Source organism: Oryctolagus cuniculus, chromosome 1, assembly GCF_051225735.1.
Source record: "Oryctolagus cuniculus isolate XC-2025 breed Fujian yellow rabbit chromosome 1, ASM5122573v1, whole genome shotgun sequence".
NCBI lineage: Eukaryota > Metazoa > Chordata > Mammalia > Lagomorpha > Leporidae > Oryctolagus > Oryctolagus cuniculus.
Genome location: NC_142867.1, coordinates 210,872,840 through 210,888,107, shown reverse-complemented (window position 1 = coordinate 210,888,107; position 15,268 = coordinate 210,872,840). Strand labels below are relative to the sequence as shown.

Genomic DNA, 15,268 nt, shown 5'->3' with positions numbered 1-15,268 from the left:
CCACGCCCTCAAAACTCAGAGTTTACTTTTTAAAAACAAATGTTTCTAAAACATTACTTCTGTCATTGTATCCTCATGCCTGCATTAAAAAAAAAAAAAAAAAATTCTGTCCACAACCCATCTTTCCCAGGACATACCCTGCTCTCCCAGGATCTATTACCTCTGAATCATGGCTCACTCATGTTACTCCTCCCAACTCCAGTACTCTTCCTTCTGCCGGGGTAAAATTTTCTCATGCAGAACAGTATTCAAAAAAGAGGATAGGACCAATGACTCATAAGATGTCTCGGGACAGTTGGAGGGATTTTTGTCTCAAATAAAATCAGGCTCAAATACCTCAGTTCCAGGGAAAGACAACTTCACGTGGGCAATGAGAAGACAAGAGAAAAGTCCTTTCTTTTCCAGAATTGAGATTAGTCTTTTTAGATGATGTGGCTAATAATCAGAAATATTTTCTGCCAAAGAGAGGAAGGAGCATTTTTTTCTCTTCTAGGCACTTCCCAGAGCTGAGCTTGGGGAGGACTGAAGGTAACCTCCAAGCAGTTCACCAAGAGATGCAAAAGCCAGATGTGGCATTCTGGAGCAAGCTCTGGTGTTGCTAGAAACCAGCTCTGGATAACTTTGGTAGTAAATGCTTGTATTTCTGATGACCAAATATTTTTGTTGGCATGGGAAGACAGAGATGGGTTAGTTGACTAAGTTCCCAGGACATGCAAGGCCTACACTTGAAATGGTTTTTCATCCTTGGCATACACAACTGTGGCTAATTCACAAAGTCCCATAGATCCCAGGCAGGTTTCTTAGGACGGGTCTATCACATGATCTCTGCTGTTGGGGTGGGGGTACTTTTGGAGGGTTCCTATTAGTCATGGAGGCCAAGTTCTAATGTTCATTTCCAGGTATGAAACAGATCATCCAGCGCCTACCATGCAGACCTCTAGGTCTTTCCACTGGAAATGTTTTTCTTTAGAATAAGCATTAAAATAAACTCAAGATCACATTTTGAATGCTGATGTCAAAAAGGGAGTAGTAGTAGTGTCTGGTCAGATAATTTTGAGACCAGCAGAACCTATTAAAAATTATGGTTAAGTCATTAAAATTATGCCTTATATCCCATGTGCTATAAATGATGTAAATCTTTGTACTTCACAATTATTCACTTGAGAGTCTCCATTTCATTATTGTCATTTTTAAAGAAACCACCTCTTTTTTCTTTCACCCCAAGAGAAATCTGATTGCAATTGGAACCTGCGTGGAAGGTCTGATGCCCTAGCAACTAATTGGATCCTCTTAAAGGTTGAATTTTATGTCTGACCTATTTAGAGATCTGAAAAGCTTCTCTTCGAAAAGCTGGCATCTCAGATCTTAATTTTTAAGTGTCAAGTATTGCTGCAGTCAAGGTTAAATGAGTTGGTAGTTTAGAGCTAGACTCAACACAATTCTTACAGAAGATTTTCCTTTTAAGTTTCAATGTAATTCACACATTAATGTTTTTAAAGTTCTACTTTTAACCTTATATTTCATATATGAAGCAAAGGTTATATTTAGGTCAAGTGACAAGTTTGACATTTAGGAATAGTCCATATGTTAAATATAAAGGTCTAGAATGTCACTTATTAAATATTGTATTAATTTTATAGTTATTGTTGTGATTTTTACCCCAATCATCTATGGCATGGATCAGTGAAGTACTATCCTTAGGCCAAACCTGGTTTCCCCACTGTCTTTCCACATAAAGTTTTATTGGAACACTGCCATGACTACTTGTTTACGGACCAGCTGCATTCACATTACAAAGGCAAGAGTTGGGTAGTTGTGACAGAGACTGCATGACTCACAAAGCTGAAAATATTTTCTACCGGGCCCTTTACAGAAAAGGTTTGACAACCCTTGACTTATGGTTTGAAGAAACTGACCAACACAAAATGCACAAAATGAGTCTCTTCTAAGCAATATAATGTCTTATGTTAAAAACCTGGTAGGAAAAATTTTTAGGAAGACTAGAAAGCCCTACTTAAGGATGAGTTTTGTGGGCTAGTTTCACTCGGTAGTTTCTGTCAACCTGGATTTAACCTCACCAAACACTGTGTTCTTCTGCTATGGACACAAAGAACGAAACAGCTCACTCCAGGGTCAATGATGGTGTCCATTTGCTCCAAGAGGCAGCTCGGCTTGATCATGCTACTCCTAATGCCCACCTACTCCCGGTCCACCACACCGTCTGTCTCCCTCTGAGGGATGGAAGGGCTTACATCCTGTCTCAACCTTCTGTTTCCCACTCCTACAAAAGGCCTCACTCTGCAGGAAGCAATGATAACATGGAAAATACTCTGTCAAGGAAGATCTTTTTTGTCTCGGCAGAATAATTGTATCAGAAAGCGTCAATGAAGACAGTCCCTAAGGTTTCAACTTCAGAGTGTTTATCTTTTAAAACTTGCTTCTGAAACAGAACTGAAAGAAATGTATCCTTGTATAACTTGGGTTTGTGGGATTAGACATGCCCAGAGACTCAATACAATGAACTGAATTGAAAATTGTGATGTCGCCTAGAAATCACCGGTTGGTCAAAAGAACAGAGTATTTTATAGGGCAGAGTTGAGTTAGGACTGAGACTGTATGACTCAGAAAGCTGGAAATACCTTCTATTTGGCCCTTGACAGAAAATGCCTGTCCCCATCGGAAAAGTAGGGGACAGAACCAAGAGCATGTCTACAAGTCCAAACAGAACAGTAAGCTGATAAATGATATCAGAGCAATCAAAATACATCTATTAATCAGAATACACTTGAAGTCACTAAAAATCTGTCCTGAAAGTGAAACTCACAGATTCAGAGAGAAGCAGCCTGGGAATAAATCCTCTCATCTCCCAGCAGAGCTTATTGAAAGCAGAGGAAGTGCAAATGAAGCCAGGTGCTACATACAGACAAGGTAGGAAACATCAACTTGGACTTGTCGGCGAGGCCATTCTGCAACGGGGAAGGCAGGACTAAATGGTCAACGGCGAATGAACGAACATAACGCAGAGGGCATCAACTTGGACATGACACACAATCAAGTGCCCGTGGTGCCTTGATGAGAAGTGCTAAAAATAGCATTGATTATCAAATACTGTTCTGGAGTTTACAATGGAGAGATATAACAAAATATTTCATTGAAAAAAAAGTCACATAGTTCCTTACAACATTTTTCTATGAACTCATAATATAAAAGACTTCTCTGTTGGCTAGACTCTTCTAGCATACTTTGTGTTTTCTCTGGGTCACTAACTAGAGCATGGACAAAAAAATGAACTAATTATACAAGTATTACCCCCATCCACTTTATTCATTTTGCCCCTGGTTTTACTGTTCGACTTCTGCTTTCACCTTAAATGTATCATAGTAGCTATTTTCTACAGCAGGCAGTGTTATACAACAAAACTGGATAGATAGAATAAAAGAATCTATTCATTGGGGAAAATTTGAGGGAGGAAAAAGATGGACTGTCACCACTAGTTTGACTTCTTATAAGGGATATAGCTGAATTTTAAATTGCATATCCAATGCCCCTGCATCTCAGACCTAAACAAATCTCTTAGCTAAACTATGCTGTCCCTGTTTCCTTGTTATTTTATAGCTGTGTGTATTTTTGCTGTACTGAAAGCAGAGACTTAGAAACAGCCTGATAAAAGCCAGCCCTATATTTTATATGGCAAGAGAAGGAACACAGTAAACACAAACACAGCAGAGCACTTCCCTTTGTTGACAACCTTATTGTTTCTCCTTAATGCATTGTTTAGAATAGCAATTTCATGTCATTTCCCATTATCCTATACACAAAACCAATACCATACAGCCATTGGTTTTCTTTCCAGCAACTGATCGTGGAGAATATAGAGAGAATTCGTGTGCTGGCGAAACATGTCAAGACTGACAGCTCAGAGCCCAGGAGTTTGTTTAAGCACAGAACAGGTGTGTGGCCTGGCAGCTGGGGCGAACTCTCCCCTCCACCTTCTCATTTCTGCTTTCTTGGCTTCCCTCTGGCTTGGGAGGGAGAGCTGCTTAGGAAGAACCTCCTTTTTTTCAGGCAGTTTCCCTCTGCCAGAGAAGACTGGCTCGCTCTCAAGACGACAAGCATTTGACCACTGCAAATAGCAGAGAGCATGTCAACTCGTTTTATCCACATCCCTCACCAGGGAATCAGAACGCCAAAGACACACTGGTGATTTCCCTGGTTTTATGGATTTCGACTCCCCCCCAGGCCTGCAACACATTTTTGGTTTGTGTGTTCACAGTGTCCTGGCATCTGTAGTGTGGGAAACCTTCACTGGGAGCCAATAGCCCCACAGCTTCTCCCTATTAAAATGTGCAATTGGATTTCACATGTGTGTTTCAAACACCATTCAAAGCATGATTTACAAGCTACTGTCTAGCCCCACAGCTGTTTTTCTCTCCTCCAGACTTAGCTGCTTCTAGGAATCCACCATCCAGTTTCCCAGCAAATGGTCTTCCTACTGTGGGCCCCCTCAGTCATTCTTGGCCATGCAAAGGCTGTGCAAGCCCTATAGTGAGAATTCAAGGAAGATACTTATCGAAGGAACAAGCTATGAATTATTCTTTCCACATAATTAATCATGCAGGAGAATAGCCCATCGGATGCCTTCTTTCTGTTTACCACACCTTCTACCTCGGATTTTTGTCGTCAAATTAAACTAATCACCACCAGTCCTTTGATATAGGTTATTTATATACATCAAAACCAGCACAGGTCCTGAGATTTTTTTTTTTTTTTTTGTGCAGGCCTCAATAAATAGACACCATCCAGAGCTTTCACACTTACTGTACTCTTTCTTAAGAAGGATGAAAAAACTCAACTGCAAAAATGCTGCAAATTATCTTCATGGGGCCGAGCAAACACAGAGTGAGTGTGCTATTCAGTTCATCACTAAATATCATGTTGTCGTGTTGCTGTGACCATCCTTTCCCTTCCTCATAGTCCTGCTTCCAAGAATCTAAAACCATCCCCTAAAAAGGTAAGGCTTCGGGTTCAGGGGTTGTTGCAAGCTCAAATGCATGTCCTCATAATGTCTCCTACACATTTAATTTTAAGCTGCTGGAGGGCCCAAACAGTACTGACTTCCTTTCAGATTCTTCTGTGCTCAGTCCAGCTGTTGGCAGAGAATCCATGACTAGGAAGATGACTGACCTCCACTCTCCTTGGCCTTGCAGATCTGGTCTATGGGATTCCCTTGTCTGTGACCGAGACCCCCATTTTAAGGAAGGACAAAGGAGAAAGGACATGTGACATCAAGAGAAATGTCCCAGGAAAAGCCTTTGTTAGGAATGGGGTTTGGATGATCAGTTTCACCTAAACAGCTCAACAGGTGTAGCTTCCATTTCAAAAAAAAGCAACAGGGGCTGGCAGTGCGGCATAGTAGGCTAATCCTCTGCCTGCAGAGCCCACATCCCATATGGGCGCCAGTCTGTGTCCCAGCTGCTTCTCCTCTGATCCAGCTCTCTGCTGTTGGCCTGGGAAAGCAGTAGAAGATGGCCCTAGTGCTTGGGCCCTGCACACACACACCTGGGAGACCCAGAAGAAGCTCCTGACTCTTGGCTTTGGATCGGCCCCACTCTGACCATTGCAGCCATTTGGGGAGTGAACCAGCAGATGGAAGACCTTCCTCTCTCTCTCTCTGTCTCTCTATCTAACTCAACCTCTCAAATAAATAAAATCTTTAAAAAAAAAATCAGTGAACTAAAAGTCATGTTAATAGAGATCTTACAATTTGGGTAAAACTCGATTTTGCCCTCTGGTTGCAATCTACCAAGGCTTCCAGTGAACAGAATCTCAAGATGCTAAGAGGACATGTGTTTTGACCCTTTTACGTTCACCCTCACCAATCTTAATTTAAGACTCTTAAGTTTTTCCAGAAGAAAAACAAGTAGCTTCCCCCCACCTATATTGTAAACGACTACACAACAGTTGAGATCACGTGCTCACTTCACTACCAGTCACAGCCATCATAACAAGACTTCCGTGTTAAGTAAAAATCCTTTAAGATGCGGTTACCAGTTGGGAGCTAGGATGCTTAGCACAGTGTTTACTGATTTGCAAAGGAAAAGCCTCCAAGTGCTGTAACTCAACAAGCCAGGTTTTTTCTCAGGACTTACAACCTTTCTATTTCCTCCTATAGATGTCTGCTCACAGGCCTAACAAATAAAGATGGCCTATCTGCTCTTTCAGTAGTCTGAGAATTAGACCACTTTTGACAAATTAAGTTGCTACATGTTCAGGTTATCCAAAAAGTCTCTTGTCTTAAACGCTTAATAATAACCCCAAATTCACACTTGATATAAATGGTCCCAAAGAATTGCCAGAATTTCCAATTAAAGGGTGAAAATCACAGCAATAAAATGACCACTAAGAAATATCTAGTATGTGTCAGATGTTATAGTAGAGTCCTTATCTGTGTACTTTTCCTCATTAATCTCTCAAGGTCATGGGCTGAGGCAGGTCTCATTAACCAATTTGACACATGGTTTCTAAGAGGTCAAGAAAATCCAGGGGAACCCACCAGCACTGAGAGAAGTAAGACTCAAATCCAGGCTTCGTTCCATCCTTGCCTGTTCCCTAAGCTCCTCATAAGAATGTAATAGTAGACCACGAGAGACAGCTGGTTCCCTGACCTGAGAAGTATTTCCTGACCTGGGGAAGTATTTAAGCTAGTGGCAGTGAATTGGATACTAGAAGGGGTTCAAGCATTAGTGAGGGTTGGAGGACAACAGTGCCAAGGTATTGGATACCTTGAATCTACCAAGAATCTACAGACTTCCTCCACTTCTCTCGCATGTATCTGATTCTGCGGTCATCCGAGGTCAGTTGAGTATCCAAATCAGGCCCATTCCCAGGTCTGATCCAGACAAGAAACTCTCCCTTTGGTCACTACACCAAACATGAAGGCTCCAAGGATGGCCTCTCTGTCTCTCCTAAAGCTTTGGTCATATTACCGGTGAGCAGACCCTCTCCAAGGCTTCCTGTATCTCTTCTCAAGATCCAAATCCGGGCACTTAATTCTTTTCCCAGTCAATGCTTCCTGAACATCCTTGGGCTATAAGAAACGACCGCATTACCTCTAAGGTGTTATGTGACCCACTCAGACAAACTTGCCGCACCCATTCATCCTTCCCATTCCTAGTCTGAATTTTGTGTAGTTAATTTACATATGTTGATCAGAGAAGATCAAGACAGGATACAGAAATACAGAAATCTCCCCGGTATTCTATTGCTTTCTTGCTTGAACCCACAGTAGAAGTATCCAAAATGGATGTATCCTGAAGAACAAGCTCTTGGCACAAGTAACCCTTACACAAGTTTTGACTGACAATATCACACACTCACTTCCCCTTCCAACTCCATTTCTATATTGTTTCAACTTTTTCTTGTTTCTTCCTTCACTTGAACCGTTATGCGTACACATAAAAATGTCCTCTAGAAAAGAATGATCGATAATTCGTGCCAGCCTCTCTCAACCGGAAGTGGTTAATGCTGGCCCAGAAGCCTCTTCTTACCATTGGAGTCTTCCACTTCTTCACTGGGGGCAGCTTTCTGGGAGGAGTGGTGGGCGTGTGAGGAGAGGAGACTGACAATCCGTGGCCTAGGGAGGGTCAAGGCTTTTCCGTGGACTTTGAGGGAGTGTTCCTTCAACTGGCTGATTGTCATGGTGGAGAATGAGCACCAAGAACACTTGTAGGCGTGTTCACCTGGAACAAGTTGGTGGGAGGGGACAGAACAGGAACAAGGGAGAAAGGCAGAAGGCAGGGTTAATTCACTCAAGCATCATGGTCTATGAGCCCTCACCTGACCACTCCCACAACCTCAGTGCTCCTTTAGGATTGCAGCTCTTCCCCAAGGCTCCATAGTCCAGTCACTTGGTCCCTTCTGAGTCTCATATTCTACTTATAGGGGTGAGGCTATGGGCTGATTCTCCAACAGGATGGAAACTCAACCGTCTACCATATCTCCTTCTGAAAGGTTTTCCAATCCCTTTGTTCCTCTCACACTAGAAGTGATCATGTCAGTTTTTACTCAAGGTTGCTTTGTTTCCAACCATAGAAAATAACATGCTTAATTCTTAACTAGAAGATCTATTAGCAGCTTTTTAAACACAAAGTCACTCTATTCAAGCTCTTTTATGGTATTCTCAATCTTTATTTCCTTGTTAACTACGTAACTCCTCATCCCACACATCCTCTATACATGTATTTCTTTTTCTGATGAGTTCACAAACTAAGCATAAAACTCCATTTCTCTTCCTAATTAGTGCATAATGAGTCATTTCTCTAGTAGAGTTGAACTCATATATACAAACATGCATGTGTGTGTGGGTGGGTGGGGTAAGTGTGTGTGTATATGTCCATCATTCTTCAATAAAGAGTATATTAAGAAAAAATAGGTATTTTTCTTTCAATTAAGTTATGCCACTGAAATACAGCATAGATCGTCACAATCAAATTAATAGCATGATTTACTTTTGCTATAAGACAGCGTTTAAAAGTTAATTACATATTAAGAAGGATGTGAAATGTGCATGTTTATGTTTTTGGGTAGATATGCACTAGTATGATTAATTCAGAAAGCAATTTTGCTTTTTATAGACTTAAAAATGCTCACGCCTGCAACCCAATAATTCCACTTCTGCAAGTCTCTATAAAGGAAACATCCTTTAGTACTCAGAAAGCTTTATTTTGAAATATACATTATTTATGCCTGAAAAAGGTATGGAACAATCTTAATTTCTAACCATAAGTAAATGCAAGCATATCCTCTTGATGAACTATCATTCCATTAAAATAAATTCCTGAAGAGTTTATAATAACATAGAGTACAAAAAATAAATAGAAAGGCAATATATATTTGATATCATCATCATCATAAGTGTTAAAAATACTTATAGAGAAAATGGTTGAAAGGAAATAGTCACAATGACAGATAGAGCTGGTGGTCTACTGATTAATAGTAAGAGAAACGAGCCAGAATGTAAATCCCTGGCCCTACTTTTAACCAGCTGAGATTGTGACTTTCTTGCCTCTGTGAAAATTACTCAACTGTGAGCTCAGCATCCAATTTTGCAATTACACCTTCTTCTCACCATGGATGACCCCTAGAGCCTGCATCCCTAGGAAAGTCTTGATGAGAACTGAATTATACAATCATTATACAGTACCAAGCAGAACAGAAGTTCAAGGACGACAGAGAATCCAAACAAGAACACCAGTAAGTTGTCTCCTCGACCATCACCTAGCCGGTAGGCAATCATGCTGGGCAGTGAACAGAGGTATTTACTAATGTAAAACATCCTATGTTGTATTTAATCTCTCTGCTCTCTTTGTTCTATTTTTCATTTTTTTTTTTAATGCAAGCTTGGCTACACGAACCTTGCTGGACGGTTTTGAGTTATACAACCTGAGAATGAGAATCCAGATGATTTGGTTCATCCATACTACTTTTTGCCCTTAAAAATAGAATACAACAATCCACCTAGAACAGATAAGATGAGTCAAAAGTCTTTTAAAGTCCTTCCCATGGGCCGAATCATTCACACCCTCCCAACTGGTAAAGTGCTTTGGACAGGGCCGAAGCCTGTGGGAAAAACTCGCCAGGATGCTGTCCCAGTTGAATAATTTACAATATACACAAGTTAGAAAAGAGTAGTTTTAAACTCTGAAGCCACTTATTTCAGGTACTTGAGAAATTTCCTGGAGATACAAAAATATGAACAAATAATAGAAAAAAGCCCATATAGCTAATCTCCCTATCCCACCCCCAACCCCCAGTGTGGTTTAGGGCATCTGGGAGGCTTGGATTGTTTTACTGTATTAAGTCAATTTAACAGATCCAACACTCAGGAGATAGCAAAGAGACATGGTCTTATTTGCACAGGGCATGAGGAGATGACAAAAGTAAAGGACCCAGGTTCTAGGGAGATTTTACAACATGTTCAAAGTGTTGTCAAGTGTCATATAAAGCACAGGGAAGATACACAACACCTATCCTTTAGAATTGTCATGAAGACGGACTAGGATGATGAATATAATATGCTTGGTGCTTAATGCAGAGCCTGGGAGGTAAGGGATGGTTGTAATGGCAGCACAAGAGATGGAACAACAGAGCGATGGAGACCAGCACAGCCCCCCGCCCCCCCGTGCTCTCCCTACTCAAAGTTACTTCTCAACTGGTGCATGGAAATGCATCTAAGCACATCTCTGAGAAATCTCCCAAATCTTGAGTTGTCTTTGTCCTTTCAAACTTTTTAAAGATTGTAACTTTATTGAGTTGGAAATTATCTTTACTATATATAATTATCCACAGTTCCATTAGCAAGGCTAGAGAAATTAGAAATTTTCTTTAAAAAAAGTTTAATTTTAACTTATTGGTAGCATGAATTAGCCATGACAGCAGTGAGACAGCTTGTATTCTTCCGGAATTAGGTGAGTTTCCTTAATTTTTCTTTATTTTCTTCTTTACTAGATAACAATACAATTGAACATCTCAACCATCTTATTCTCCTATGTCATGCAACAGACTAAAATTTTCACCCAGTAAAGACCATCAGATCTCAAACTCAGAGTGCTGAAGAACTTGTGCGTCACAGATTCCAACTCACCGGCATGAGCTTTGAGTATATGTGTTTTCAGCCGGCTATTGTACGAGGACTTGAAGGAGCAGAGTTTGCATCGGAATGGTTTATGGTGTCCATGGTGGGTTTGCATATGGCGATCCAAACTTGATGCAGAAGGAAGAAAAGGAAAACACAAAATTAAAAATTGCATGCAACATTTTCTCATTGCTCTTTCCCAGGAATCGCACTTCTACGCTGTTCAGAGTTCTTTTGTTTACTTTCCAATAATGGCACTTACCAAATAATAAACAAAGAAATTGGCAACAGTTTTTGGACTTATACTAAGAGGAGGAGAAGCTAAAAGAACAGATCTTTTTGGATGGAGAAATATGACAGTGCTAATAAGTCACAGCAGACTTATTTTTCCTTCTCCACAGCATGGATAACTGGAAGAGTATACAAAAGACAGTAATATATGAGGGAATTCAAACTTTGTGTCAAGGCAGTGAGAATCCATCCCTATCAATTAGACCTCTAAATTATCCAGAAAAAGAATGGGAATTTGACAGATTTGGTAATTTTAAAGGCCGAGTTTCTTTTTAGATTTTAATTCTACTTTCGTCCTGTAACGTTCAGGTGGGGAAGGGGTTGGCTAACTGGCCGCCCTCCTTGCAGTGGGCTGTCTTATTCCAGTCACTGTTAACACAGAGGCCCCACATAAGAGTGTTGAAAGGAGTCACATGATCAAAAGGCTGAGGAACACAGCCATGTTTTTATATATCAGTCTTCCAAAAGCAACTTCTTAGACTATTTAATTACAATGAATCCATAGCACTTCATAACAAGTATTAGTCTAAACACAATCAATTTACAAAACAAGTTGTGAGGAAGCATTCTCATTTGTATCAATATCCCAGAAAACTGAATTCCATGTTAAATGGTTCACATGGGAAAGGTACTGCTTACCATTTAAACATGATGCTCACCTGAGCTCCCACACAGTTTTCAAGTGCCTCTGGACATCTCTCCATGTCTTTAGCTATCTCAAACTAACCTGTGCTAAACAAACTGACCTGTTTTTCCTACAAAACAAAAATGTTTTCTTCATCTCCTGGTTTCTGTAACTAGCACTACCATTCTCCCAAATGGTACCACCATTCAACCAAACCGAAAATACAGATCCCATTTGTACTTTACTTTGCCATTCATATATTAAGTCAATTTTTGTCATGTAGATTTATTCTCTCAACCATTAGCTAACTGCTTAGTTCAGCTACTATCACTGCTCCCCCCCCCCTTTTTTTCTTTTATGATGTATTTATTTATTTGAAGGCAGAGTTACAGAGAGAGAGGGAGAAATAGAGAAGTCTTCCATCTACTGGTTCACTCCCCAAATGGCCTCATTGGCTGAGACTGGGCCAGGCCGAAGCCAGGAGCCAGTTGCCTTATCTGGGTCTCCCATGTGGGTGAAGGAGCCCAAACACTTGAGCTGTCTTCCGCTGCTTTTCCAGGCCCATTAGCAGGGAGCTGATCCAAGTGCAGCAGCCATATGGAAGGCCAGCACAACAAGCAGCTGGCCTTTACCACTGCTTCTTAATTGATCTTCCCCATCTTTTTTTTTCTTTTAAAATTTGTTTATTTGAAAGCTGGAATGACGGAGAGAGACAGACAGACAGACAGACAGATCTTCCTTGTGCTGGTTCACTCTCCAAATGCCTCCAACTGCCAGGGCTGGGCCAGGTCAAAGTAGGAGCCAAGAATTCCATCCAGGTCTCCCACATGGGTGGCAGGGACTCAAGTACTTGGGTCATTATGCATTGCCTCCCAGGCACATTAGCAGGAAGACAGTTCCAAAGCAAAAGTAGCTGAGACTGGAACCAGATCCTACCATACAGGATGTGGGATTTCCAAGCAGCGGCTTAACCTGCCATGCCACAGTGCCCATCCCCCTACAATGCACATGACCCCCCAATCTTTTTTGTCAACTCAAGAGCATAAGCAATATTGTCAGGTTGCCAGAGCTAAAAATCTCATCTACTAAGCTGTGTGAGAGTAGGCAAGTTACTTAACCTATGTGGGCCTCAGTTTTCTTAACCATAAAATGGAAACAATAATGGAAGCATACCTCACTGGGCTGTTTTGTGAATGTAATGAGGTCATACTTTGAAGGCACATGATTTGCAAGGCGATGTATGAAATGTTAGCAACTGTGATTACCTTACTCATTTCAGACTTCGAACTAGTCCTTAAGAACTAATTTCTGGCATTTAAAGTCTACACCTATGGTCTCCACTCAGGTCTTCAGACCTTGTCCTCTACTCTTCTGTTCCATGGAAGTTACAGATTAGTCCATCTGAAGCAGCAGCTGGGCCTCAGTGCGCCTCCCAGTCTCCTCCCCAGTTTGTGCTCTCTCATCTTTTCCTCCCGATTGTGTGCCTTTTCCAAATTATTCAAGTCCTAGCTTCCTACTTGAAAACATGACTCAAATGCTCCTTACTCCATAAAAGCTTCCGGACTCTACCAAAGTGGCTATAACATTTCCTTTCTTTGAAGCTTTACAGCATTTTATGGAGTTTTTAAAAACACATGTGCCTTATTTTGTCGAGTCACATGTACGTTTGCTTGATGTAACCCTGTCCTAGACCCTGAATTCCCTGAGGTCACACACCATGTCTGGTTCTTATTTCTGCTCCCCACCAGACACAGTGCCTAGCACAGGAGTGTCCTCATTTACTCTCGATGAATTACCAAAAGTCCCACTGCAGGTTAGACAAAGTGATAGATAATTTTGTGCCAATGTATGAATCTAATAATGCAGATGAGGCATCAGGCTCTGTGTGATAACAAAGCCTTTATAGCCTATCTTTGCCCCTGTAGAAGCCTACTCTTCAACAGCTATTAAGTAGCACTTCATCTTTCCAAAGACGCAAATAGCCCATCATTGTGTTTTAATTATTATAAACATAAACAGCTTGTCAGGTTTACAACCAATTGCCTTCCCGGACAGTTGGAACGCATTATTGAATAGTTATCTCTTCTACTCAGGTAAAAGAGAGAGGCAACAAAAGGTGCACCTTGTCCAATCACTTCACTTCTCTGCCCAAATCTGCACCTTCCAAGTAGTGAGGAGCAACTTGAGTTCCCTCTTGACCACCCTGTACTTCAAGCAGCCTTTGGCATTCAAAAACTGCCTTATCTTTCAAAGTCCTTTGCAAAAAAACAACTCAGACCATGATTTTTTCATCACCTGCATTTAACAGTCCTAACTGCACCTCTTCAGCACTCGGCTTTCCACATGGAACTTTACTTCCTCCTGTGCTGATGCGGCTTCCAGTGAACGTTTCACAGATGCACCCATAAATTGGTCCACTCCCTTCTGCTACAAGTCTTCCCTGAGTCAATCACAGCAGTCCTCTTCCACGCCTGCGTGTGCCAAACCTAACGCCATCCAATCAGGCTTCCATTCTTAGCCCCATTTTGCAGATGTGATGACTGAAGCCCAAGGTAAAACAGCAGCAGGCGTGAGCCACGAATGGGGCCTCTGACTCATGTAGGCTTCTCCAGCTCTGGCCTATCTGCCTTCTACTATGCCATCTCTCAGAAACCACCGGTCCCACCCAATAGCACTTACTTGTGCCTGAAAGCAGAAACAAAGGAGCAATACTGGCAGCTGTACTTGTCCTCGCGGGTAAACATGGCCAGGGCCAGGTGGCTCCTCTCATGAGAACGCAGCCCCTGCATGGACATCAGGACTCTGTCACATTGACTGCAATGGTATCCCCCCGGCCGGGTTTCATCCTCCAACATTCCATCAAGCAAGCAGTGTTCACCATCCACCCGGCCCACCAGGGCGCCACTGGCATCTTTGGCTGCTTCCAATCCATCCAGGAACAGGTGGGAAGGGTCTTCAGCCTCCTGCTAAGAGAACCACACACACACACACGCCCCACCAACAAAATAAATATCCATCAGCATTGCTCCCAGCTTTCCGCTTCTCCCTTCATTCTCCCAAACTCCTCAGCCTTTCTTGGCAAATCTTCCCCTGACACTCGGGCACCCCCTAAATGGAGGGCGAGCCTGATTGGCAATCTTCACGCAGTGCTGGTCATTTCAGGACACAGGTTGCTTTTTTGTCCAGGAAATGTGGAAGTGGGGCTCCACCACGGTGAAGATGGCTCACTCCCTATTCCCCGCCTTGGAAAGAAATTTCAAACGCAACCCCACCTAAACTGACAAAGTTCGGTAAGGGGATTGGCTCAGAGAAAAGGAAAAAGAAGCAATAGAGAACAGCAGAAATGTTTGGGCTTCTAAGAGCTTTGGGCCATCGTCTAGAAACGAAGCAAAGCAACAGATCCTGCTCTCTGCCCTCCACGCCACCCTCCAGGCGGTGACTCTGCTCCTTAATGGAAGGCAATGGTACAATCAATTCGAAACATGGAAGAGCGGCCTGCTTTGAAGTCGCCCATTTTTCATTTGTTTCCAGGTAGTTCCTTGGAGTACTGATTACACAGGAAGGGCTGCCTCTGTGTCTCTTGTGTGATTCCAGGAAACAAGCCCGGTGCCCACGGCAGTGGTGCGTGGAAGTAGCACATGGCTGCTGTCCTTGGGCTGCCATTGTTCTGCCCGAACCCAGAAGGCTGCAGTCTTCAATGAAGAAATCAGCTTTACCTT

At 42.0% G+C, this 15,268-nt stretch overlaps 1 protein-coding gene across 22 annotated transcripts in view; it reads right to left on the bottom strand.

Annotated features, from left to right (window-relative positions):
- ZNF462 (zinc finger protein 462) overlaps window positions 1-15,268 on the bottom strand; it is a 148,799-nt gene that overhangs the window by 64,853 nt on the left and 68,678 nt on the right. For 11 of the 22 annotated variants that reach the window (XM_051855978.3, XM_051855976.3, XM_089319175.1 and 8 more), the window contains exons 5-7: window positions 14,229-14,515; window positions 10,643-10,761; window positions 7,548-7,739 (exon numbers count right to left, since the gene is read on the bottom strand). In XM_051855978.3, coding sequence (XP_051711938.3) covers window positions 7,548-7,739; window positions 10,643-10,761; window positions 14,229-14,515 — 598 coding nt within the window. The remainder of the gene's footprint in view (window positions 1-7,547; window positions 7,740-10,642; window positions 10,762-14,228; window positions 14,516-15,268) is intronic. The other 11 variants (XM_051855990.3, XM_051855991.3, XM_089319191.1 and 8 more) reach the window with 4 other exon arrangements.